The sequence below is a fragment of the Salvia miltiorrhiza genome, chromosome 2 (genome assembly GCF_028751815.1).
Source record: "Salvia miltiorrhiza cultivar Shanhuang (shh) chromosome 2, IMPLAD_Smil_shh, whole genome shotgun sequence".
In the NCBI taxonomy this organism is placed as follows: Eukaryota; Viridiplantae; Streptophyta; class Magnoliopsida; order Lamiales; family Lamiaceae; genus Salvia; species Salvia miltiorrhiza.
In genome coordinates, this window is record NC_080388.1 from 18,150,666 (window position 1) to 18,178,631 (window position 27,966).

Genomic DNA, 27,966 nt, shown 5'->3' on the forward strand with positions numbered 1-27,966 from the left:
ACATAGGATTACTGGCGGCGTTTGCCGTCGGTAATGGCGAGGCGGCCGCCGGAAAATGAACTACCGGCAGCGAGACGCCGCCGGTAAATTTCTCGTCGGTAACACAATTAACGGCGGCAAAACACGCCGCCGGTAATTACCGGCGGTAGGTACCGCCGTTATAATTCGTCGGTGAACGGCGGAGACCTGCCGGCACATTACCGGCGGTGTTTTTGACGCCGGCAATCTTCACCGGACGGCCGCGGTGTTTTCCTGCCGGAGACTATTTCATTGCCGGCGGCACGCCGGCATAATGCCGCCGGTAATTTTTTTTGAAATATAATTATTTAATTAATTATTTTTATTTCTTTATTTATTTATTTATTGCATAAGTTAGACGAACTTCCCAGTCGATCACCCATTTGAAATTTAATTAATTAATTAATTATTTTTATTTATTTATTTATTTATTTAATTATTTATTATTTTTATTTATTTATTTATTTATTTATTGTATAAGTTAGACGAACTTCCCAGTCGGTCACCCATCTTAAGTGTGCTCTAAGTCAAGCACGCTTAACTTTGAAGTTCCTTTTGAATGGTCATCAGTACAGAACACTCGTATTATTGATATATATAGTACCTATTAATTCATTTAAAGTCTAATTCAATATACAAAATCATATATTCATAACCTTATAATATATCGACATGGTATCCATGAGATGCTGTTAATTACGGATCGAACTCGTTTTTGTCTTTATTTTTATGTCGCAAAAGTATTTATTTATTAATTTGTTATTATATTAATCAATCTAGTTTATACACCATAAGTATTTTAATTTGATAATTGTATTTTGAATTTATTTCCATACGTCCTTATTTTTATAAAAAACAAGGGAGATAATTTGTTATAAGATAAGTAATTTGAATTTATTTCCATTCGTCGTTATTTTGAATTTATTACTTTGTTACGAAGTAAGTGTAATGTTGTTTGAAAACATGAAATTAATAGTTGCTCAACATAACATAAATGTAAAAAGAAAGTGCGAGTGTAATTTTGTTCCTAAACATAGTTCAAACAAATAGTTCCAAAACATTAATTAAATAGTCCAAAACATGAAATTAATAGTTCCAAGACATGAAGTGCTGCTCAAGGTACCTGACCCGACCGCCTCATGAACTCCTCGAATTGAGCCATATGCTGCTCGAGGGCCTCACGTGCTGCTCGAGAAGCCTCTCGTTCGGCCTCACGTGCTGCTTGTTCGGCCTGAAGGCGCTCTTCCAGCGTGGAGATCCGTGTCTCATACAGCGGCGGCGGTGGCTTGGCGGCGGCGGCTGGGGGTCGGGCGAGGCGGCGACTGGGGGTGGGAGGCGCGGCAGGGGGGGGGGGGGGTTGAGGGGAAGTCTGCGTGAAAATGGGATCTGGGTGATATTTAATTGCAGAATTACCGGCGGAAAAATGCCGCCGCTAATTACCGATGGCAATGTCGCCGGTAATCTGCATATGTATATAATTTTAAACTTAAATTAAATTATTTTATAAATACCGACGGCGAGCCGCCGCTAATTACCGGCGGCGAAAATGCCGCCGGTAAAAAAAACAAACGACCCGCCTTGTTTTGCCGTCGTTGGGCCGTCGGTAATTACTGGCGGGAAGTTCGCCGCCGGTAATTTCGCCGGTATTTCCGCGTTTTTTTGTAGTGGAACCCGAGCAAGGTCTATTTAGAATGTGTTGTTCAGCGTCACGAGTCTACGAATCTCAATATAACCTACACTGGGCTGCTATAGAAGATTCTTCTTTATCTTTCTAATAGTACGTAAGATGCCCCTAACAAAAAAAAAAGCTACTACTCTTATCTTAGTACTACTCATATAAACTAAGGCGGGTTTGGAATCCCGAACAAAATGACCCGGTAACCTAGTACAGTTAAAAATATGCTAATAAGGATTAACATGCACACTCATGGAGACTGTGGGTCACTTGCAACTGGTCTTGGTGTCCGTGGAAGGAGGCATCCTTCCCGGTGCGTGATCCATATCTAGAAAAATTATAAGCCGATCAACTTTATGAAATGACAAAAAATGTTTAGTAAGCACATGTCATTCAAGTAAAATTATGTGTTACTATTGGTAGTATAATAAATGTAATATAAAATGGTACTCCCTCCGTCCCTGAAATACCTTCCTCTTTTTCCTTTTTGGGACGTCCCCCAAATAAGTTCTTCTTTCTTTTTTTTTCATTTTTGGACAACTACCCCACCACTAATAATACTTTATTTATTTTTACTTTTCACTTTTTCATCGCTCTCAGTACTAATTATAACACTTTTTCACATTTTCATCGCTCCCAATACTAATTATAACATAATTTTCTCCACTATCAATACACTTTATAATTTTTCCTTAAAATTCGTGTCGTCCCCAAAGAGGAACTTATTTTGTGGACGGAGGGAGTATGTTTTTTCACCTTATATTATGTATGTAAAACAAATAGAGAGACGAACTAAAATGGAAACCGAACTACTTTTAAAGGGATGAGGTATGTAGCTAGCTAATATAAACAAGTTACTATGCGAACTCATTTTATAAAGATCTAAGTGATGGTAGTACAGATTTTTATGAAAACCGGTAGTACAGTTAAAAATATACTCCAATGTTGGTTTAATAATAGTCTCTCTTCCATCTTACCTCTAGTCTTCAATTCTGATTTCTGAGATTAACTTCCTAATACTCTCCCGTCTTCCCTCTACCTCACCTCATATGCTTCTCTCTCTACTCTCCGTCAGAGATCTGTGCCGCCGCCGCTGCACCACCCGACGACCACCTTCTTCCCTTCGTCGTTTTCATCAAATTCCAAACCCCTAACCCCTAACCCCTAATTTCAAAATTGCCTAGCGAGCACCTTCCTCTCTTCATCAGCTGCACTTCTGTACAAAGACAGAGCGGCTTCTCAAGTTGCCGCTTACGAGGTCAAGTTTGAAACCGAAATGCTACGTTTAAGTCGGTTTTAGCATGCTAGCAGATATAATATTCCTTAGGGCTCAAATTTTGAATTAATTTTTCCGTGCATAGTGGTTTTGTTGGTGATAATTTGGTTTTCAGTTGCACAGGCATCGGTTGTTTGACGATTGCTCTCCTCCAATTTCATGGATCCAGACCCACCTTCGCCCTCTCCAAGAAAGGTCCGCGTTCATACGCATCTTAATTTCAAGATTAATTAACGCATTTTTAATTAATATTATTATCTGATTTTATTTTTTATTTTTTTAAAAAAATGGGGGATTTCTCAGGTTAAGTTTCGTCCAAAAGCACCACCCCCTCGAAGAACCCGGCGACACACTACCACTGAAATGTGCTCTTAATAAAACTCAAGTATCGATTTGTATTTTCCACTTTGTATATATAATTCTCAAGATTGATATTGGAATTGGAATGAACTTCGCAGTGAGGAGGATAGTGGCGATGATAGCGAAGCGCAACAATTCCTTTCACGCAGACTTTCCGTAATTCTCTCTCCTATTTACTCATTTTCTCTCTCTTCTTTACTTATTGTGTCTATGAGTCTATCTACTTGAATAATAATGACTACAGTAAGAAATTAGTTTATGATATCATGAAAAATAAATTATCATAATCAATGATTTTACTTTGAACATGAGGTATTTATGAAGAAAGTTGTTGGTGAAAATTTTGCCAGTTGTGGCCTTGTGGCACTTTGCTTATTCATATGAGCTTGCTATCTCATTACAATTGAAGGTTTGAATGATTTATTTATTCGAAATTTAAAAGGAACATATTTAATTAATTGCTCTACCTGTCTGCCTTGATAGTCTTGTGGGAAAAAACTTCTTATACAAGTCCTTTAGTAAGCAATACAGATAGAATACATAGTTAACAACAAAATGTTAAGCAATGTTAAGTTACGTTCATGTTAAATTAAATCTCTTCAAATAGAAAAAAGAAAATTGAATTATACATGTTTATGTACATTATATAAGCTGATTACCGACATCTGAGCAAAATAATTTGTCTAAGAAAATATTATTGAATTGGCATGCTGGTGAATTAAAAGGGTTTAGGACTTGCTCCCTGTTAAACATCTTATTGAACGTAGATCTTGTTTTCCAAGTTCATATATGTCAGCAGTATTGTTTTCTATTATTCTTTCCTGTTTTGGTCTTTCCAAATGTTGTAGGAGTGTATCAGCCTATTGATATATGTTGGAGTGTATCAACCCAAAGATTGTAGTCCTAGTTTGTCTACATATTTCTGAGGTAATTGTTGCTAGATAGATGTTTCTTACTGCTTCAATTTTCCAATGTGTAGGAGCATCTAGCAAGGCGGGGAGCAAAAGTGGAGAAGAAATGTAATCACTTTTCTGAAATTCCATTAGCTTGCAGTTTGATATAATTGTTAATTGTTTGATTTTAGTGCCACTCTATAAAATTATTCAGTGACAAATATTAGCAGGTGCTATTGGGTTGATGGCTTTTATAATGTTTGTTATTTGTCTCATTATGAAACTAATGTCTGAACTTCAAACAATAGCTCCAGCGCAAGTTGCCTTTTCACATGGAGTTGCATCTAGTACCATAAGGAGCTTTGGCAGACAAAGGCAAAGGACTGATGATGGAAGCGAGAGGACTAATGATGGAAGTTCTGCGGCCTACTCAGAAGCGTCTACAACTGGTGAAATGCAAGACCATTTTACTTCTATACCAACTGCAGAAACACAAGGAGTTGCAGACAATACTGTTGATTTAACTGATGCTGCAATCGTGAAGAAGAAAAAAGAATATCGAGAGCCTTGGGTAATTATAAATTGCTAACTCCTTCTATCTGCTTTTTTCAAACTATATGGAGAAAAATACTGAGGCTGAGCTTATGCTTTTAACTTTGTCTGCAGGATTATCATCATAGTTACTATCCTATTACCCTACCTCTCAGGAGACCTCATTCGGGAAACCCAGGTATATCTGGTGCATTACAGTGAGTTGGTGAGGTTGACAACAAATACAACTTGTATAGAACTTTCTAGTGCCCATTTTATGATGCTAAAACAAGATTTTTTGTCTTTCATCGAGGAACGGTGTGGGGCTGCAGGGGAATCTGGATGGTCCCATTAATAAAATACTTTTGTGGAAAAAATAAAATTAAATACAATCAGTTTAGCATAGCTAAAATGTCTTAATTCTTCAACCTAGTAGCATAAGCCAGTCTTTTGACTTTTGGAAATCAAAGTCTACCATGTGGCTTTTAAAACTCTTATTTTCTGTTTCTCTTCTTCCAGAAGTACTTGATAAAGCCGAATTTGAGGGAGCTCTGGAGTATGATGAAAACACTCTTAAATCTGCCGAAGTTCTTGGTTTGCTGGTCAGTATTACATTTGATTAAATGTGAAACATGTTTGTTTGTGTGTGTCTTTATAAATATACTTGTAGATATTGTCATCTTTTCATCTTAGATTTCTTATTTTTGGTCCAATTTGCTACTTTTCACAGGACCAAGATGATACACCTAAGATGCTTCTTTTCGTGTTTCCTTCCAATCTTCCCGTAGGCAGACGACCAACAAACGCCAGCAGGAGAGAAACTGATGATAACATGAAAGCGGTAGAAAACTCAAGGAAAAATGGGAAAGGGAATGAGAAAGTAATGGTTGGCAGTGTTGCAAAATCTTCAGGCAACTCTAATGGCATAAAGGGAAAAGAAATAGCTGGAAGCTCCATAATGAGTGGATATCCCTTGAAAAAGGACACCCATTTGGAGGAGTTGCCTGAAGGATACATGGGCAAGATGTTTGTATACCGAAGTGGTGCTGTTAAGTTGAAGTTAGGAGATATCATGTATGATGTGAGTCATTTTTCTCTGCATTATGCTTTGGTAATTTCTTAGTTTTTTTTGAGTTTTAGTTTTCCTTTTGTGATGATTTTTCATGTAAAAAAAGTAGGAAAGCAGATAATTGACTGAGCTGTCATGTCCTGTCTTGTAAACTGTCTTGCATGCTTAAATACTTCCCGCTGCACAAGCTGTATGGATTACAATTTACAATAAAGAACATGGTTTTAGGGAACCCATAGAAGTAGAAGTAGCAGTTTAGCCATAACCAAAATGCTTTAGTTTTCTTTTTTATTTAATGGCTCATAGTTATTGCAGACTTGTAAGCCAATTTTCTTGTGGCCCTCCAATTTTATCGCAACAGCATGACTGAAGGTGAATTGAATAAAATTGATCTGGACTTAATTGGTTCGGTGTTTTCAGGGTTCTGTAGAGATTGTTTTGTTTTGGACACATTTGACTGCTTATGGTCGCTGCACATCTTAATTTCTCTGTCTTTGAAATATGGATCGGTGAAATGCCATCTCAAACTTATTTGAGTATATCATCTCTAACATCATGGAGTCGCTTGCAGGTTTCTCCGGGTTCTGACAGCTCGTTCCCTCAAAAAGTTATGGCAATCAACACAACGGATAAACAGTGCTGTGAATTAGGAGACGTGAACAAGAGGGCCGTTGTGACTCCCGACATCGACTCCCTGTTAAATAACCAGATGGATTGATTTGGGTTATCAGTGTTATATACTCAGGCAACTAATTGAAAATCCAAGTAGCTAACTTGCATTCATGATTGCATGTCCTAGACATACAGTTTCACAGGCGTAGTTTTAATTTGTACAAATGTGTAGCTTGACGCAAATATATGTTGTATTTGTATTCATTTTGTAGGAGGCTGGAGTTGTTGTATTTGTATACATTTTGTAGGAGGCTGGAGTTATCACTATTCGTAATTACCTCTTCTGCACAATACAGATATCCCAAAAAAGTTGTTGGAAAAAAAATAAATTTCGTAATTACCTCTTCTGCACAATACAGATATCCCAAAAAAGTTGTTGGAAAAAAAATAAATGGAGGTGCGGGGAATTGAACCCCGGACCTTTCGCATGCTAAACGAGCGCTCTACCATATGAGCTACACCCCCTAAATTAATTATTTATCATATAAAATTTCTTCTTCTATAATCTATTTTCATATACGGAGGCCTAAGTTTCATTAACACTAATATGTCGGCAAACATCGAAATTGAATTATATTTTAAATAAATATAAATAAATACAAATTATTATTTTCTAAAATAAAATAATCCACACTAATTACTTAATTAAGGAGCTGAATTTGACATAAAAAAAATTCAAATTTATATTTTCCATAATTGAAACACCAATTAATGTTTTTTTTTTTTAATTAATGACTATAAATATATAGATTCATTAAAAATCAAATGCACATATAAATGACAAAGAATAAGTTATGTATATAAAAAAATGTACAACACCATCAATGTGCATATAGTTTAGAGCTAATATATGAAATTAGTCATTCTCATATAGTAAATTTAAAAATTAACATATCAAATAAAATTTTTAAAACTACCAACTTTTTGTGTAAAAGTACAAAATTATCCTTAACATTAAAATTAAAAAATTACCGACAAATACATACTAACAAAGACACTACACATTACTCCGCTCTTTCTCTTTCTCACGCATTCCCTTCCCCGAGTTCTCTATCTCTCTCCCCTCTCTCATTGTACATCTACAGTTGCAGGCAGAATTTGAGGAGGAACAATTTGCAGGATTTTCTAATCAATTTAGTGCAACGATCATCTCTATACATTGTGTATGTATAGATAGATTGAGGGGTGAATTGAAATAGTGATAAATTGGGAGAGATTCGATGAAGGCATTGGGAGCTATTGAATTGTATCTAGTTAAAGCTGTTAGCTATTTTGTTAGTTAGGCTGAAAAGCTGTTAAGAAAGAAGTTATAACCACAAGATGTAATTATTGTGTACATGCAAGTGCATGCAGCGAATAGTGTACACACATATTGTAGAATCAATATAAATACATCAATGAAGATATGGAAGCTTTATCTTCCGTCACATAATTTCATAATCTCAAAACTCTCTCTTTCGTTTATATTTCAACATGGTATCGAGATGATTTTTTTTCTCGATCCTTTCACTCTTCCGCTCATCAAATCAATTTATGCTTCCATAAATATCTCCTCACACTACTCATGGATTCTGCATCTGAAAGTTCAACCACAACTCTTCCCCAACTTCCTCAACTTCATCTGATAAGTGTGAAGTTAGGATCGAAGCAATTACAGTTTCTGGAAAGCGCAAGTTGTAGCAACTGCTCGTGCTTTCGGTTTTGACGATGTTCTGCAGATCGGATCTACTCCATCAGAATATCTCGAATCTCAATTGTTGGGAACTTAATGAAATATCCTAGCCCTTATTTTGATGATACCAAAATCCTTAGGTTTTCTTTGTAATAGACTAGAACCTTTCAAACTCAAGTGTTGGAGTTCACCTTCTAGCTTGTAGTGTTCTGAAGACTGAAGACTGAAAACCGAAGGAATGAAGAATGAAGAACAAAGAACTAAAGACCGAAGACTAAAGAACTCAACTGATGTTCGCGATTAAAGGCAGAGTCAAATACTGATATTTGACTAAACGAGTTTGTCAACTGAAGAATCAGTTATGACTGATTCATTAATACAGGCCACGTGGATTCAGCGGACTGATACTAAAGTCAAGTATCACTTAACATTCTTCCTCGGACTGATACTCCAGAAGATTAAAGGAAAGCCACCCACGTCAAAGTACAGCCGCATTAAATGCAGAGATACAAAGGATCGTTCTTTTTCTGCAGAGCATTCCTTTTTGGTGATTATTTTTCAGAGGCGCCTTACCTCCTGTACCTGAGTAGTCGTTTCTCACCAAACAAGGAACCTCAAATATTGAAGCCTCAACCAAATTCGAATTACTCTCCAACGGATGAATTCTTGAAGACCATATCCGCCAACGGATCTATTCAAGACCTCTCCTATAAATAGAGCTCGAGGATCACTTCAATCTTCATCGATTCAAATACACAACCTGAAACGCTGCCGAAATCGCAACTCAGCCAATCAAAGCCTTCCAAAGTTTGAATCGAAGAAGAGAATCCTAAAGCCAAAATCAGTCCATTGCTGATTACATACATTCTCTTAGAAACTTAGACAAATACTTGTTTATCCAAAGCCTAAGTTACCGATTACAGAGAGCCTGTTCTCTATGATCTAGTTAGCATTTTTCGAACCTCCTTTCAACTGACCAAAAATAGAGTTTGAGCAGAGAGGAGTTCAGACCAATGTTTTGACTCCAAGAGATCTTAGCTAGTGCTAGCAAAGGCATTGTGGTGTCTTAGCGTGCTAAGAGTGTTTGAGAAATCCAACCCAGTGTGTTGGTACAGAAAATCTGATTTTCAGTTGTAAGGTTTGTTGTGCACCCGTAAGCACAAGTCCAGAGTATTTGTCAGTGTTATCAACTGACCGTGGACGTCGAAATTGGATTCCGAACCACGTAAAAATCCATTTTGTCATTTATCGCTTTTAGTTACTTACTTTCTTATCTGCGCACAAATCTTTGTTAACTGAAACTGATTAATTGCAAAGTGAAACTAAAATCTTGACAACGTGTTAATCACAAAGGCTATTAAAAGAAAAGTTTTCCGCTGCCAGTGTTATTAGTCTAACTGATCAATTCTCGGATAGTCAGTAAGATTCATAACACGCCTCTATTTTACAACAAGACTGAAGCCTCAAGCATCAGTTAAAGCCTTGCGCTTAACTGATATCTCTTTGCTGAAAAGAGATTCAGTTTTTCTTTAACTCTTTCATCAGTCAAAAGGTTGTTCTGCTTATTGTTTTTTAAAAATAGCCTATAGGTGTATTATCCCCCAATACACCTATCCTGACCTTCTAGGACCTAACAATTGGTATCAGAGCAGGTTGTTCGCAAGAACAATTTGCTTTGACCCGGTTCTACTGAACTAGATCCTATTCAAAAGGGTTGTTAAAAGATTTTGAAGCTTTTCAAAGTTTTCTCTCTTCTCTGTGCTAAGTGTTCTCCCTTTGTTTTTCTTTCTTTCTCGCCATGTCTTCTAACCCCTGCAGTTCCTCGTCTCAATCATACTCCAGAAAGAATGAAGACAAGCAAATCGAGAAAGGAAAAGCAATTGTCAAAGAAGGATCTGAAGACTCAAGTTCATCATCAGAATCCAACACTTCAGAACAAGATCTTCTTGAAGTTAAAGAGATCGAACAAGCTTTAACTGCCTACGGTAATCAAATGATGATTCTTGAGAATATCCTTGTGAAGAAACAGAGACTGAAAATGGTCATCGCCAAGACTACCTCTAGAATGAACGAAATCTTCCTGATGAAGAAGTTGAAGAAAAATTGGCTATTGAGTATGCCAGATTGGAAGACTTGATGCAGACGTGTCAGATTGAGAGAAACCAACTCATACATCTTCTCAGAGACATAGATGCAAATCTCATCCAGACGAGAAGAGGTCTTGACGAGGTTCTGATTAAAATGTTAGATGTAAAAGTCAAGAAAAATCAATGGGTTGAGTTCGGCATGAAAGAAGTAAAAGTAAAGCTCTGTCCATCCATTTATCGGGAAGAATATCTCGGAAAGAAACAGATTGAAGAAGACAAGGGAAATAAAGCTCATACTGAACATTCCTTACTGACAACCGAGGCATCAAGAAACCATGATCCATACTGTTGATCCTTCATCACAAGAAAGAAGATCAATCATCTATCCTGAAGCAGACTTATCCTCTCGAACGATGGAACTGACTCTCGAATCAGTCGTCACCTCATCGAAAACAGAGGATAGCAAAAATAAAGAACGAAGAAGAGATTAAAGATGAAGAATCAGAAGAGCTTCAGTGTCATAAGATCAGTCAACGTACTGAAGGTACAACTGAAGTTACCTCAAAAGGCATCATCCAAGGGGGAACTTCATCAACTGAAGATTCTTGAATAACGTCATCAGTAAACGACCACAGAAGAACTAAACCTCAGCTCAATCATCATCTGGAATCAACTGATTTAATTAATCAAGTTGACTCGTAAGCATCCTTCTCATTCCTAAGAAATGTTGACTGAAACACTTTGCCATCTTATTTGGAATGTCTTACGTTATCTGCTTTATGCTTATGTTGTGCTTATTTGCCATAATGAAAATTATTTTAGAATTTATTTTAAGCAGTTAACTCCACAATCTCATGATCCCTCCCTTTTTACTAACAAAGTGGAGTCCATGACACGTGTTGACTTTCTATTTGTCCGGATTTCAAAAGATCATTGAAACCGCCTTGGACACGATTTTCCATAATTCTCTAAAACGATTCATCTTCTGCAAGGATACGCTCAATCCCTCTGCTTCTAACTTTTCAAATCTCACAGCGGATTCTACCTATCAATTTTCTCTTTTTGATTAACCTTGAAATCCACAGCTTTTCATTTGTGAGAAAAAATCTGTTGGGTCCCGGAATGTCTCAAATAGGTGTATGGGGGGAGGAATACACCTATAGGTTATTTTTAATCGAAACTGAAGGAAAACAAACCAACACAACCTTTTTCAATTAAAAGATTTTTAGCAAAACTTAGGCTGGCGACTGATACTGAATATCTCTTTAGTAAAGAGTTATCAGTTAAGTCAAAGACTTTAACTGATACACGTAGGCTTCAGTCGGGTTTGTAAAACAGATGAGTGTTATGAATCTTACTGACTATCCGAAGATTTATCAGCTAGACTAATAACACTGACAGCGGAAAACTTTACTTTGAAATAGCCTTAGTGATTAATCATATTGTCAAGATTTATGTTTCACTTTGCAGTTAATCAGTTTCAGTTAACGAAAGGTTTGTGCACATATAAGAAAGTAAATACTGAAAGTGATAAACGACAGATGGATTTTTACGTGGTTCGGAATCCAATTCCTACATCCACGGTCAGTTGATCACACTGACAAACTTCACTGGGCTTGTGCTTATGGGTGCACAGCAAACCTAATCAACCAAAGATCCAATCTTCAGAACCAACACACTGGGTTGAATTTCTCAGTCTTAGCTTCACTGAGACAAAACTATGCCTTTCCGCAAAGACTAAGATCTCACGGAGTTAGAACACTGGTCTGAACTCCTCTCGGCTCAAACTCTCATTTCGGTCAGTTGAAATGAGGTTCGAAAACTTGCCAACTAGATTACAAAGAGCAGGCTCTCTGTAGTTAGTTATACCTAGGCTTTGGATATACAATATTTGCCTAAGTTCTAAGAGAATGTGTGTAATCAGTAGAGACTGATTTTTGGCTTTGAGATTCTCTTATTCGATTCAAACTTTTGATGGCTTTGAATTGCTGAGTAACAAATTTGGCAGCGTTTCAGCTTATGTATTTGAATCGGTGAAGATTGAAGTGATCCTCGAGCTCTATTTATAGGAGAGGTCTTGAATAGATCCGTTGGCAGAGAAGGTCTTCAAGAATTCATCCGTTGGAGATAGATTTGAACTTCGTTGTGGCTTCAGTCTTCGAGGTTCCTTGTTTGGTGAGAACGGCTACTTGGTACCGGTGATACGACGTCTTTGAAAAAGGTAATCACCAAAAAGAAAGGCTCTGCAGAGAAATGACGATCCTTGAAATCTCTGCATTTAATGCGGCTGTACTCTGGGAGTGCGTGGCTTCCTTTAAGCTTTGGAGGTTCAGTCCGAGGAAGAATGTTAACTGAAACTTGACTTTAGTATCAGTTCGCTGAATCCATGTGGCCTGCATTAAGTGATCAGTCGTAACTGATTCTTGGACTGATCAGTAAAATATTAGTATTTGACTCTGCCTTAATTTGTTACATCAGTCGGCATCTTCAGTCTTCAGTCTTCAATCATCCGATCTTCAGTCTTTAGTCTTCAGAACATCATCTAAACTAGAAAAAGAACTCTAACACTTGAGTTCGAACAGTTCTAGTCTATTACAAGGAAAACCTAAGGATTTTGGTATCATCAAAACTAGGATTAGGATATTTCATTAAGTTCCCAACAAATTCTATGTTTTGCAGAAGAACCCAAAATTCTCCACACAATGGCAAAATCATCCAAATCCATCAATCAGAAATCTGTGTGCTTTGAAGCTTCGATCACCACCGAAGCACTTCTAAATCTTGACGAGCACGACAAGATTAACGAGATCCTGAGTCGACATGGCTGGCTCAATCTCCTACATTCAGTGCCAACTTTTCTACTCGGAGATCAGACCATCAAAGAGTTCTGAGTCGAACATGGCTGGCTTAAATGTGAAAACCATCATGAGGAAATGTTGGTTTGGTATTCGTGGGTCACCTGATCACATGTCGAGACCCCACAAGATCTTGTTGCTTGCACTGATGCAAGAAGACCCTTACAATTGGGAACGAGCCTATCTACGAGTATTGACAGAAGAAAAGATGAAATTCATTCCACCAAGCATCTTTGGCAAGGAACCAGAGTGTCAACAATCATTCTTCACAGCACTAATCGAATTCAGTGTTTCTGGAAGGACACGATTGAAGTTCCTTCATCCATCTACATGTTCGACAGTCAGAAGAGTTCATGTACGAATATTAAACTTAATTAATACTCTATTTGCCCGAGGATCATCTCTTGGATTATCTTAATTCACCATACATCGATTAAACCTAGCATGCTCCTATTAATTTAAATACTGCACCGAGAAGTTAAGAAATACCTGAAGAATTCCTAAGAATTCATCAATTCATCATTGAACAGGTTAGCCAACTTCAACTATTCGTTTAAAGCCTCAAACATCCTCCAATTGTATTTTTCCTAGAAATATGACTTCTTCGAGAGAGAGAGCTTTCCGTGGCCGCCTATTTCACCTCAATCGGAAATCTGTAGAGGAAGTTATGGCCATTCTTCAGAGATTGCCAGAACTTGATTTCCTGCGAAAATCTGACTCCAGCTCTGATCTTCTGGATTGTATCCCGCTCAATCCCCGATGTCGGATGGACGACGATCTTCGAGGATTCCCCAGAGCAAAATCCCACTCAACAGGCGCCGCTCAACTCTCACAGAAAATCTAATTTCTGTAAACTGAAATTACGTGAAGAGTGGATTTTGAAAATAAGCCACTTTTATATAGTAAAAATAAATTTTACCCACTAATATAAAAACTTTAAAAAATACCCACATTTACCATTTTACCCTTGCATATAAAATTTTTACAAATATCCACGAATTCACAACCAGTGAATTCACAACTGAATAACAAGTATTGGTTGTGAATTCAACTATAAATAGTGTTAGTTGTGAATTCGCGTGAATTCACAACCCACACTATTTCAAGTTGTGAATTCACAACCAACATTTTTTCAAGTTGTGAATTCACAACCAATAAAACTTCAATTCACAATCAACAATATTTCAATTGTGAATTCACAACCAACGCCGATAATTCAGTTGTGAATTCATAAACTTGGTTGTGAATTCAAGAACATTTGTATAAAATTGCGCGATTTTCATCAATATCTTCAATCTGTGATCCAATATACTTATTATTCAATCAAAGCAAAGCTTATGCATAAAGTTTATTACATTTCCTTTCTTGAAACGAAATACATCGCTTGTAAACATCGAAAATCTCCAAAATAAGAAAAATTTAAAAAAGCCCCAAGTTCATCTCAAATTAGGGCACGATTTCCCCAAATCAGGAAACTAAATCAAAAACCAAATCAGGAAACTAAATTAGGCCAGGCTCCCTTCACGCCGACCTTCGCGGACTTCGCGCGGTCGTTGTACGCCACCTCCGGCTCATAGCGGTTGGCGCCGGGAGAAAGTAGACGGCGGCGCGGCAGAAGGCGAAGTCTCTGGTGCTTCTCCAGACTGCGTGGGCGCTGCAGATCCAGCGACGATATAGATCCAGGGCGGCGGCGTGGTGAAGGACGGGGCGGCGCGGCCGAGGCCAGGCTCCGCTGGACACGATCGGAAGCAGAAATCAAGAGAGATCGAGAGAGAAATCGGCGCTGAAGGCAGCGGCGTAGTGAAGGACGGAGTTGGCAGTGGCCGTGCTGAGGCGGTGGCGTGGTAAAGAGCATGCAGCGGCGCCGCTTGGAAGAGAAAGATCGAGAGAAAGAGAGAGAAGAGAGAGGGCATGTATAGAGAGAGAGAGAGGAGAGAGCGGGTAGAGAGAGAGAGAGAGAAATGAGAGAATGAAAGGAAATTAGGGTTTGCCCACTTATATAGAAGGGTAATTTAGTCCTTTAACACAAAAAGTGGGTATTTTTTTATGTTTTTATTTGAGTGGGTAAAATTTATTTTTACTATATAAAAGTGGCTACTCTTATATATTAACACTTACGTGAATCTTATTTATGTTCTGAGAGCTTGCTGTGTATTTATAATTATAAATACAGGATATGGGCCAGACTTATGATTTAGGTTATTTTTCTCCTACTGGGCTCAGGAGTCTTTGGGCCAGCCCAGGGATCAAATACAAGGAATAAAGATGGGCCTCAAATGAATTAATTTTTATGATCAGCCCAAATCACAATTAATTCATAAATATTAATTCATTCCACTAGAGAATCAATATTGACTCACCCCTTTATTGTCGATGATGAGTCGGGGTTTGTATTTTAGACTTATCGAAACCCCGTATTTAAGATATCCAACATCCATTAATTACTTAAAGCTTCTGACAGCTTATATTAATTAATTTCTTATTAATCCTTAAGTAGTACCACTCAACCTTATTATTGCACCTGAACTTAATCAACCTACAGGGTTTAGTGCAATAAACCTTTTGAGCTCCTTAAGGGGATGTTATCATCCTATACCGGATACGGTCACCTAACACAAATTACCAAATGTCATATATAAATTGCTATCACCCAAGATACAGAGTACTCAAGTTAATATGTAACTCTCACCCATAATAAGTCAAAGTGATACATAAATTCATATATACACCTAAAATCTTATTAGGATTTAGGTCTCATTAAGTCACCGAGATCTTGATTCTTCACTTAGGTCAGACAGAAGAATACATCTCACTGTGATCCTATCAGTACGTTTACACATACCAATATAGACAAGTAGCCGAGACAAACTACTTCCATCTATACTGCAGCCTAAACCAACAACTCGTCCTAGAGTCGTCTCGGCTGCGATCAATTTTATATCTTATAAGGTTATTCCAATTATATGGTCTTCTGTGATCTACAACACACCATATAATCTACTTATATAGAGATAATTGGACATACATATGCAATTATGAACAATTCAGATAGAAGATTAGATAGTGAACTCATGAATCATTCTATACAAGCATAAAAGTTCTTGCTTTCAGTATACGAATCTAACAGTTCAACCAAAGCAACTCCCATTGTGATCAGCGCAACCCCTGTTTCAACAACTGGTGTTCACAACCGAACACGAAGTTCATTAAGAAAGACTCCGGTCAGCCTCAAAGGTCCAATTGAAATTGACCTTGTAACTCCAAGTTCTCCGATTGAAGGTTTGCGCAAAACAAATTTCGAGAAATCTCCTGTTGGTTCATCTATTCCACTTGCTGAATCATTTTAACCACCATCACCATCCCCAGAGTTACCTCCTCCGAATCAAGAAGAACAAGTTCCTGATGAGTCACCAGTCAAACTAGCAGAGGAAGATCCAACTGAGGAAGCTCTCCCTCCTCTTGTAGGATATTTTCAACATTGCGTTGAAACCTTCCAGGAAAGGGTCAACTTCACCAACCCCTGATGCTCCCTCCTCCTTTACTGTTACACCAACAATAGAGCATAGGAACCACTTCCTAAAGCTTGCCCAACACAGCGTCAATATCTCACTGCCTTAAGTCATGGCAGAAAGATATCCAGAAGTCTATCAAGATCTTGTCAGATATCACTTCTACACTTTCGTCAAGACTGCTCCCAAATCCCAGTTTTAAAGGATTGATGAAATGATGTCTACCTCAGAGATGGACTCCATTGAGGTTGATATCTTTGAAAAATTCAACGTCACAAATCTGTGGGGTGCCATCCATGACTGGGTGCCTAACTTCAAGCAATACTTGCTTGCCAGAGGATTGCTCAACATACCTCAAAACGTAGAAGATCCTACCAACGATGAGGAATCCCCCACAGAGACACCGAAATCCCCTCCGACAACTGATGGCATGAGAACTGAGGAAAAGACTGAAGATACACCAATTGATGTTCAATCAACTTAAGCAGAGATTCAATTAATGAAGAAGAGACTTCAAGCTCAAGAGATGGAGATAACCGATCTCAAGGCCAAGTTTGCCTTCCTTGAGTCAACTTTCATAAATCTTCAGCATCTGAGTAGACATCAAGCAACGGATACAGCTGTAACTGAACCTTAAGGCCATCAGGAGGAAAGCGGAAAGAAGAAAGAGGAAAGAGAAATGAAAAAGAGTGAAGAAAAGCAAACAGCTGAAAAGGACCCTGAAGAAAGGTCTGCCAAGAGATCACGCACCAACCAATCTAGGTGGTATGGTAAGATGATGAGAAAATTGTGTTTTGTTTGCTGAATTTGTTTGGTAAGATAGATGAAATGAGATAGTTTTGTCGTTTTGACTAGTTTGTATTTTCGCGTCTTTCCAATCGCATTTTTAACTTATTTTGTTCTGTAACTGATGACTTATCAGTTATTGTTTCCCTCTTGAATGAATTGAAATTCTTTGTCAAAAGACAAACTATCATTGTCTCTATCTTGTTTAATGTTTGCTCCTGTTACCTTGCTGTGTTAGTCATGAGAAATGTAAGGTTATGTCTTTGAGGGGGAACTAAACTCAGTCTGTTCAATTGATGACGTGGAATTGACTGACTACGATGATCAGTCAACCAGTGAGTAACTCAAATTTATGCATTAAGCAAGAGTTTATCAGTTAAATCTGTTATGAACATTTATGTTTAGAAATTCTTTTGTCTAACTGATGAGATTTGTTTGAAGCCTTAACTGATTGTTGGGAACTGAGACTGAAACATTCTTGCTGGACAAGTCTTTTAAATTAGGTTTAAAAATGCTTTAATTTTCCCCCCCTTTAGTATAATTTATTCAGTTCTTTCCTTTCTAAAGTTTAAACAAAATACTCTATTTCGCATAAATCTCTTATTTTAAGGAATTTCACTGACGGACATTTAATGCGGATCTCAAATTTCATTAAATACACATTGGCGCACGGTTTTCAAACAGCCAGTGTCTTTTCAAAGCCCTAAGTAACTGTTCATCTCCCACGATCACACATCATATTTAGTCTCTCTCTCATCCACGCCTAACCATTTTCTCTTTTCTCTCTTACATGCAAACTAATCCTTCATTCCACAGCAATCAACTGTGAGAATTTATGCTCAAATCTTTTGTTCTTTCAGAATCACAGATATGGCGAAATCAGATTCAAAGAAACCAATAGACTGTAGTAACAAGGAAGTGCAGTTTGAACATTCGATGGATGTACCCTCCTTCCAAACAAAACCAGGGTACATAGAGGCCGGAGAAATTATGTCAAGGCACCAATGGCTTTCTTTAGTCATCAAAGAAGTACCCTACCTTCTGACTTCTCCAATCAAATAGTTCTACCAAGAACTGCACTACAACGACTCCAGTGAACTCTTCACCAAAATTCTTGTCTTTACCTCTCCGGACTTTGAAGTGCAAGAAGAAGTACCAATCAATGTCTCAAAAGTTGTTCGTGAATTGTTCGCCTTATCGAAATGGTCCTAAACCCTCCTCTGTATTTTGGGTGATAGCGGTCAATATATGATATTTGGTTATATGTATTAGTATCCGTATCCGGTATAGGATAATGACATCCCCTTAAGGAGCTCGATAAGGTTTATTGCGTTAAACCCTGCAGGTTGATTAAGTTCAGGCGCAATAATAAGGTTTGAGTGGTACTGCTTAAAGATTTCAAAGAGATTAATTAATTTAAGCTGTCAGAGCTTTAATTAATTAATGGATGTTGGATATTTTAAATACAGAGATTTGATAAGTCTAAATACAAGCCCCGACTCATCACCGGCAATAAAGGGGCAAGTCAGTATTGATTCTCTAGTGGAATGAATTAATACTTATGAATTAATCATGATCTGGGCTGATCATAACAATTAATTCATTAGAGACCCATCTTTATTCCTTGTATTTGATCCCTGGACTGACCCAAATTCTCCTGAGCACAGGAAACAGTAGGGGATGCCCAACAGTATTGTAAGGGCCCTAGGTCTGTGTTTTGTCTATAAATACAGTTATCTGTTCTCAGAATAATATACACAAAATTAGGGTTTTGAGAGAGCAGAGTGGGGCGACAATACTGAGTGGGCGGCTACTGTCTCTGGGAGCTGTGGAATCAGGTGAGTGATGGCCTCAGCCTCGTCAATCCCGTGGATACTAGCCTCCAACCAACAACGGTGGTAATGCGCTAGAAACTCTCCAAGAGTATCGCCCTCTCTCAGTCCAGTAGATCTGAACCAACGGCGCATCGCCTCACTATATCGTCTCTGTATCGCTGCCTCTTCTCGACTTCATCCTCATTTGGTACGGTAGGGCATCGGCTATACTAGCCTCAACATCTCTCCTCGTATTCCACATCAACTGCCTCGTATCAGAATCCATCATCTCAAACAATTTCGTCATCAAAACAATACATAACTCATTAGTGAATCAAACTCAGCTCTCAACCGGAAAGCAACAAGAAACATCAACCTCTTACCTCGTTAAGCCGGAGGAGATGGGGTGCTGGGGTTCTGTTTCGAATTGACTCTCTCAAACTAGCCTAAGAATTCAAATTAGACTAGTACTCAATTTTAAAAGAGTAGAAGCAATCAAAGATTCAACTTAGTCAAGCAATAGACTCAGAGCAGATGACCTGCTCTGATACCACCCTATCGCAGCCCGATTCCCGACGCTAGTTATAGCGGGGAACGAGTATCGATATGACTATTTTAAAAGAATAAAAGACAGAAGAATAGATTGAACATCAAGCGGAAGCTCGTATGACAAAGTGTTAAGGAAATCATCTTAAATCAACTCCAGGGGTATAAGCGTCAACATCGTCATAACTCCAAAAATATCAGGAATTTCAAGATAAAAAAACAAAACGGGTATGGCTCATTTTTCATAAGGATTCACAATATACAAAGTATCGCAGAAAAAGATGAATCGATTATATGTATGAAGACATATAACCGCGAGTAAATTGCTTAAATTCAAAAGAAAAACAAAGTATCTCATTCATCAAGACTTTATCGACAAAATGGAAATGCGATAAAGTAAATACATCAACTAGATAATCCCCCACCAGCACCAGACCAATCTCGCTCCTCGCTTAGCCTGCACATTTAGAAATACATGCAGGGCGTGAGTACATAATACTCAGTGGGCAAACGCCGAAAAAAATTAAGAAAGGTGCTCTTAGAGCTATAGGTTTGAAGCTTGCCACATCTCAGCAATACACAGAAATAATTTAGCGTAAATGAATCTGTGCATGCAGTTTTAATAATCATAACATCATAATAAAGTAACTGCGCAGTTTAAACATTCATCATGTATGTACCACATCCACTACTCATCATCAAAGGTACTGAGAAGTAGGCCTCCCTCTCAAGTACCGTGACCGGCCGACCCGAAGACGGCTCACAGTCACCTCTGTGCACAAAATCCCGCTTGTGGCAGGTCCGAATTCGTCTCATCTCATCAATAGAGGGTAACATACAAGCTCAACATCAAAAATTGGCAAGTCAAACAGTTCTCAAACATCATTTATCTCAAAGCATTTGATCAACTCATAACATCATTAAATCACTTTAGAAAGCTCGTAGGATATACATATACTCAAAATATTGCCCACCTGAAGTCCTTCGCTAGTTTCGGAAAGAAAACAGGCGACTTACTTCTTCGTCTCTGTAGTAACCCGCTCTTTTATCAGTATTTTAATTACAGTATTGTGTGTTTATTTACCTATCTGCCAGTAATTGAAGTTTTATGTTTTCTTTTATGTTTCTGAATTTATGAATCTCGGTGACAAAGTTGCTTAGCTAACAGTATGCTTTATTTATTTTCGCGTGTTTAAAGACCGCGATGAGAATCTTTGAGTTGATGAATGATTATTAACCCGAGTTATAACCAACTTAGCTAAGTTGTGTTATTTATCAAGATGGACTTTACTGTCACATTGCTACTTAAGTCGTGAATTAATTCCGACTTTGAGGATAATTAAATCTACGGATTTAATTTAAGTATTAGAATAGCGAACGCATTAAATCTACGGATTTAATTTAGCTTTATCGTTTAGCAAAACGAAACCCGTTTCTCTACTTCGGAGAAACCAACACTGAGAGGTTTTATTTAAATCGTTCACTTAAGTCACATCACACGACCTCTACACCTCTCTACCTCTCTACATCGGCTATACCTAGGATTAGAAAGGAAAGAAAGAGAGTGAGGTGAGCAATGGCCACGGCGGCAGCCCCCATTGGGCGAGCAGCCAAAGGGCTGCACGCCACCTCCACGCCAGAGCAGCAGCAGCCACGGCAGCAGCCTTGGGCTGGGCAGCCGAAAGGCCTCGCCCTTCCACACGCCAGCGCTGCCCAACCAGCCCTCACTCCACGCCAGCGCTGCCCAACCACAGCCGAGTAGACTAGGCTGTCCTTGCAGCCCTACACAGCAGCAGCGCCCCCTCAACTTCCACGCCAGCGCTGCCCAACCAGCCAAGACCACGCCAGCTCCTCCCATTGGGCAGTAGCCAAAGAGCCGCACGCCACCTCCACAGCACGGCAGCAACAGCAGCGGCAGAGCAGCAGCAGCTCCTCCATTGGGCGAGTAGCTGAAACGCCTTCCCCTACTCCACGCAAGCCCTCCCCCCTTAGGCACTCGAGTGCACCAGCCAAACACCTATTTAAACTCCCCTTCAACCCCTTTGTGCCAACCTTTCTCTTCCCTCGGCACTCTGAAAATCCAGCAACAATAGCAAGAGCTCCATTCCTCTCTCTCGACGCCTTCCACGGAGAAGATTAGACCGAAGCCTTGCTGCACATTCAAGGTAAGACACGGCCTTATTTCCTCCCTTCGCTGTGTTCCCTTCCATCTGTTTTCAGTCTAAGAATAATAACTTCCATTTCAGTTTGAACCTCGTCGATCGAAGAAGCGAGGAATCATCGTGCTTGTCCGACCAAAGCGCGCAACAGGTAACTCTCGACCTCTAAAACTACTCTTTTCAGCATGAAAAACACGAACACTAGAAGCATGTTAGGTCACCTTTCCGGTAGAACCACGGCTTGAAACCTTGATTAAAAGACGAAAACTTTAGGCCTTAAACGTAGATGAACTTGAACAAGCACAGCATGCTCACATAGGAATAGATTAGGGCCGACGTACGAGTGAGAATCGAGGCAAGAAAGGACGAAGAACTCTGGCTTGGAAACTGGGAACCCTCGTCGTTCTGCCCAGAAAATGCCAGAGCAGAACTGGAATCGCCAGAGCAGAGCTGGAATTGCCAGAACAGAGCTGGGAATTCCAGAGCAGAACTGGAAACGCCAGAGCAGAGCTAGAAAATGCCAGAGCAGAGTTGGAAATGCCAGAGCAGAGCTGGAAACACCAGAGCAGAACTGGAAATGCCAGAGCAGAGCTAGAAAATGCCAGAGCAGAGCTGACCAGAGCAGAGCCGAACATCCAGAGCTGACTATCGAAGGCCAGAGCTGACTTTCGGAGGCTAGAGCTGACTTTCGGAGGCCAGAGCTGACTTTCCAGAGCTAAGTCACCAGAGCTGACTTTCGGAGGCCAGAGCTGACTTTCCAGAGCCAAAAACACCAGAGCTGACTTTCGGAGGCCAGAGCTGACTTTCCAGAGCTAAGTCACCAGAGCTGACTTTCGGAGGCCAGAGCTGACTTTCCAGAGCCAAAAACACCAGAGCTGACTTTCGGAGGCCAGAGCTGACTTTCCAGAGCCAAAAACACCAGAGCTGACTTTCGGAGGCCAGAGCTGACTTTCCAGAGCTAAGTCACCAGAGCTGACTTTCGGAGGCCAGAGCTGACTTTCCAGAGCCAAAAACACCAGAGCTGACTTTCGGAGGCCAGAGCTGACTTTCCAGAGCCAAAAACACCAGAGCTGACTTTCGGAGGCCAGAGGTGACTTTCCAGAGCTAAAATCGCCAGAGCTGACCTAAAGGCCAGAGCTGATTTTCCAGAGCTAAAATCGCCAGAGCTGATCAAACAGCCAGAGCTGACTTTCAGAGCTAAATTCGCCAGAGCTGACCAAACAGCCAGAGCTGACTTTCCAGAGCGGAGAACAATGAGGCAGAGCAGACGTGAGATAGAGAGAGAAAGAACTTAGGGTGTATTGAGTTTTTTTTCTTTTCCCTTACTCACGAAGGGAGTTTATTATTAAATTAGCAAATTCGAACACCCTTAAGAGAGCAAAACAAAATAGTAATCACTAGATCTCACGAGACAAAACCTAGTTGGTTTAATTGCTTTAATACAAGGACTAGAGATAAGATTCCCTTAATATCACCTTAGTCTAATAAACAGAATATGAGCCATGCATAATTACGTTACGCATCCTCAGTTATGTTAGATTTTCCACGGTCTAAGACCTTGCGTTATTCTTTTCAATTAAGGTTGAACGCAAAGAGTTTAAGGCTTAGACGTTAGTCACCACTACCAGGTGAGGCTTTCTTACGAAAACTAAAACCATATTATAGAACTGTTACAATTTTTATGCTTAAGATTTTTGAATGATATTGTCAATGCCTAAATGCTTTATATTTTGTTGTTAATTACCTATCTGATGCTAATCGAATTCGGATTCTGGATGGGACCGCAAATCCCTTCGGAATTAGTGTACACCCTTGTGATCGTGAGTCATCTAGCGGGTTGGCCGATCATAGTGTCCGTAGAGGGAGGCCTACCTCTCGGCATGAGTTACCGATATGGTGATTAATGATGTTAAATTGCCTGCGCGGGATATTTGTTAAAGAAATGATATTTTTGGTAAATACGAGTCTTTAAAGGAAAACCCTCGTATCTTACTACTGTTGAAAGGCTTGACAATAAAATGTTTGTATGTATGTATATTTCGGCATGTGTCCACTAAGTACCCTCGTACTTAGCCCTGCATGTATTTCTAAATGTACAGGTTGAGCGATGATTGGAAATGTGGTGTGCAAGCGGAGCTTTTGTCGAGCTAGGACGAGTACATCAGAGCAGGGTATATGTCTTCATACATATGCCCGAGTTGTTGTTATTCCGCTGCACACACTGATTTGGATAATATTATGTTTCCCCTTTGATCTCCATCAATATCTGTTGTTCTTAATTTGTTGTCTTATATAATGTTGAGTCATCAAAAGGTTAGACAGACGCCCCTTTCTAATCCCGCTCCTATATCCCCTCCCCTCGTCGCGATTTCCCCGAGTTCGCTATCCCTAGCGGGCGCGACTGCGACAGTCTCGCTCGGTCTTCATAATTCATCATCATCGTCATCGAAGGTTCATCTGATAAAACAAACCTTAGTTAGAACTCATTACTAAAATCCAATCTCGTCTCAACGATAACTTCTCACTCAACGTCTATTTACCCAATAAGACTCAATCCCTAGGTATACTCAACTTGTAAGGATTCACACGTCCTACTCTCGACTTAACTCTCAACTCGGATCATACTCATAGCATTCAAGCACATAAACAAGCATGAACACATAAGCATATAAAATTCACACATAGATAAGTCAAAAACAACCTTCACACTGCACTGACTCGACTTAAAAACCTCACCAGACTCGGTACAGAACTCCAATGGAGTCGTAATCCATACCAAAAGAAACCTATTTGAGTCTAGTTTCATTTAAAAAAAAATTAGGATCAAAAAATACAAGTATTTTAGGAGATATGACTGTTTTACTACAGTCTACCATATTCGATAGTTTTGAGCAATCGAAAACTTGGATTTTTGAAAAATAGTAAATATTGTCAAACTGGGATCAAATTTGGTGGATATCTAGATAACACAATAAGGTTAATACCATAAAACTTTAGAAAGCTACATCACACAGGAAGCTACTGAAAAGAATGACTCTTTCCCCTTTTCTCTGAAATTCCCGGTAGTAATGTGCAGCTTAGGTTTTGTATTTTATAAAAATAGTAAAAGAAGTCCAAATGACTTGAAATTTTACTGGTGTGCTCAAGACTCGTGTAGGGACTTACTATAAATGTTTCAAGACTATTAGACATCGACAAACCGTCGATCACAGTAGGTCAGTAGGCCTACGAAATTCACCAAAATCTCATCTCAAACTCTTTAAATGCTCAACTCAACATTCCTTCAAAGAAAACTCATCAAAGCTCATTTTTAAACACTTATAGCACTCAAAAATATTCAAGTACAACATAATACTCATCACACTCAATCTCGACTCTCCTCTTACATCATGAACTCAAATCTCAAGGAAAACGTTTCAACGAACGCATCAATTAAATTCTCTTTTCATTTTCATGCTCAAAATTACTCAAACACTCATGTATGACCTCATTCACCATATAACTCAAAAACTCACATAAACTAAATTAAGTCAAAATTTTACTTAGCCAACAAAAGACCAAATCAAACATACTTAGACACTAGTATCATGCTCAAAGACATATATCATAAATCAAATCACTTAATAGACACATAGGCAAGAAAGTCCTAATTTTTACCAAACTAAACTCTTTGAAATTTTATAAACACTCATGAATCTTTAATCTAATCATAGATCTTTCAATCTTAACCCATTTATCTCACATATAATCCATCAATTTACCAATTAGAGCATAGATACACATATCCCTAATTTTATTAAACTAACTCATATCAAAATCATCAATTGACATCATATACTCAAATTACTCCATCAATCATCATCATAGACATCTCATGGACTCATCTTCATCATCAATTCATCATTTTAATCATCAACTCAAAAATTCCCAAATTGGGGTAAACTAAACTCATCCGATTTTTACATCTCAAAGCATAGCTTTTCAAAACACACATCAATCATCACCAAACATCACATAGATCACTTTTCTCACCCCAAATCAAGGAAAGAAGAAGAAATTTTTTGAAGGGTTGAAGACCCATTTGATCGAAAATTTTGGAGAAAGGAAAAGGGTGATTTTCTTGCTTCAATCTTTCAAGAATACTCACATACAACCTCATACAAGTCATATCTATGAATTTATACATCACTTACCCAAACTTTACACCAACAATCACACTTTCTCTCTCTAGCCTTGGAAGCAATCTTCAATGTTCTTCTTGAATCCAAGGAGATTGAAGGTGTTTAGGCAAAATTTTGGAGTGGATTGATGTGTTTTGTATAATTTTTGGAAGCTTCGGAAGGTTCTACCATGGATGTTAATGGAGGAAGATGAGAGATGAAAGGGAGAGAGAGAGTGCCGAATTGGGGAGTGAGGGAGAGAGGTGGTGTCGAAAATGAGGGAGTGAGGAGTGAGAGAGAATTCTTGCAAGATATGCTTGGATTTGGAAATCTTAAGGAAAGATTTGTGAATCTTATCAAATATTTGGCAATTAATGCCTTAGTCTCTCTCTCTAATCTCTACACTCTCAATCTCTACACTCTCACTTGGCAACTTGTGGTATTTAGTCACATGCTTGAGAAATTAAAATAATAATGTGAGAAGGGTGATTAAATAATAATCACAATAATTATGGAAATATTACTCATTAATAAAATACCATAGCATAATTATTCATGTGATCAAATAAAATAATTATGGCACCAATATTAGTGCACTCACTCAATTATAATATTCCTCATCGTAGGAAAAAATAATTTTAAAAAAATATTATGCTAGGAAAAATTTCCATAAACCGTCATCATTCGATTTCTCGGTAAAAATAAACCGCACTTGCTTTGGAAACTTAATCAAAATTCCAAGTGCTAAAGTCTCAAATAAAAAAAATCATAATAACTTGGTCCTAAAGACACACGTAACAAAATCACATAATCAATCAGTCACGTAAATTCACATAACATCACATCAAAGCAGTCGGCAAATACAGACAACCTAGACGTCTCTCTGACCGACTCTTTTCATCAAGATCCTCACTCTTTCTTTCTCGACTCAATGACAAACTCATTATTCCTATTTTCTTAATAGGACAGTAAATCTCTGATATCTCGATATCCGGTAATTCTATTCCCGGTAGTCGGAAATAAAATAAAATCTCAGCTCAATTCAAGCAGCATCTCTATCTCAACTCATTTCTCGAACCTCATCATTCTAACTCTATCATTGGTTTGTCCACTCATATCTCTATTTAAAGACAATCTGTCTTATCTGCTCATAAAAAAAAAGTCTCGTATTTCGACATCTCAGTACTCTCATTAGTGTTAAGACACTATTTCTCAATAAGGAAAAGTACGGGGTGCTACAAGTTAAGTTTAATATTCCTTCAATTGGTATCAGAGCCCGAATTAGTTTTCTTGGCTCTGTCTGATAATTCGCGTTCGATTAATATGTGCGTGTTTTTATTTTTGTTTATCTGCTGTTGTTCTCTGTGGTCTGTTGATTCGTGGGATACGTCGTTTTTACGTTGTAATCGTTTTTTCCACCACGAGAAAATCCATGGTTAGATTAGAATTTCAAATTGTACTTTGTTTTTCGGCTATAATCTGTAATTATGGTAAAATGAGACGAAGACGACGACGATCAGACGAAGAACGGAGAACAGGTTTTTGGAGTGGATGGCTGGAGCAGGGCTGCACTGAGCAGCATTCCGGAGCAGGGCTACGCTGCACAGCGCTCCGGGGCAAGGCTGCGCTGAGCAGCGCTCCGGAGCAGAGCTGCGCTGCACAGCGCTCCGGAGCAGAGCTGCGCTCCCAGGCATAGCTGCGCTCCCAGACAGCGCTGCGTTCCCAGGCAGAGCTGCACTCCCAGACAGGGCTGCGCTCCCAGGCAGAGCTGCGCTCCCAGGCATAGCTGCGTTCCCAGGCAGAGCTGCACTCCCAGACAGGGCTGTGCTCCTAGGCAAAGCTGCGCTCCCAGGCATAGCTGCGTTCCCAAACAGGGCTGCACTC

At 38.9% G+C, this 27,966-nt stretch overlaps 1 protein-coding gene and 1 non-coding gene across 4 annotated transcripts; one reads left to right on the forward strand and one right to left on the reverse strand.

Annotated features, from left to right (window-relative positions):
• Nucleotides 1–2,545: 2,545 nt before the first annotated feature.
• On the forward strand, nt 2,546–6,785 carry LOC131011445 (uncharacterized). 3 transcript variants are annotated; one of them, XM_057939241.1, is made up of 10 exons: nt 2,546–2,951; nt 3,093–3,164; nt 3,273–3,334; nt 3,428–3,485; nt 4,309–4,348; nt 4,531–4,793; nt 4,889–4,952; nt 5,273–5,355; nt 5,484–5,834; nt 6,394–6,785. In XM_057939241.1, exons 2-10 carry the CDS (start codon nt 3,129–3,131, stop codon nt 6,538–6,540), a joined length of 1,104 nt encoding a protein of 367 aa, XP_057795224.1. In that variant the 5' UTR covers nt 2,546–2,951; nt 3,093–3,128; the 3' UTR covers nt 6,541–6,785. The 3 variants fall into 3 exon arrangements, with proteins under 3 accessions (XP_057795224.1, XP_057795226.1, XP_057795225.1); XM_057939243.1 differs by having other exon boundaries at nt 2,584–2,951; nt 5,484–5,827; XM_057939242.1 differs by having other exon boundaries at nt 2,607–2,951; nt 3,085–3,164.
• A 101-nt stretch (nt 6,786–6,886) lies between these two features.
• Nucleotides 6,887–6,959, reverse strand: TRNAA-AGC (transfer RNA alanine (anticodon AGC)). The gene has a single exon. It is a non-coding gene; the product is annotated as a tRNA-Ala (tRNA).
• Between the last annotated feature and the right edge of the window lie 21,007 nt (nt 6,960–27,966).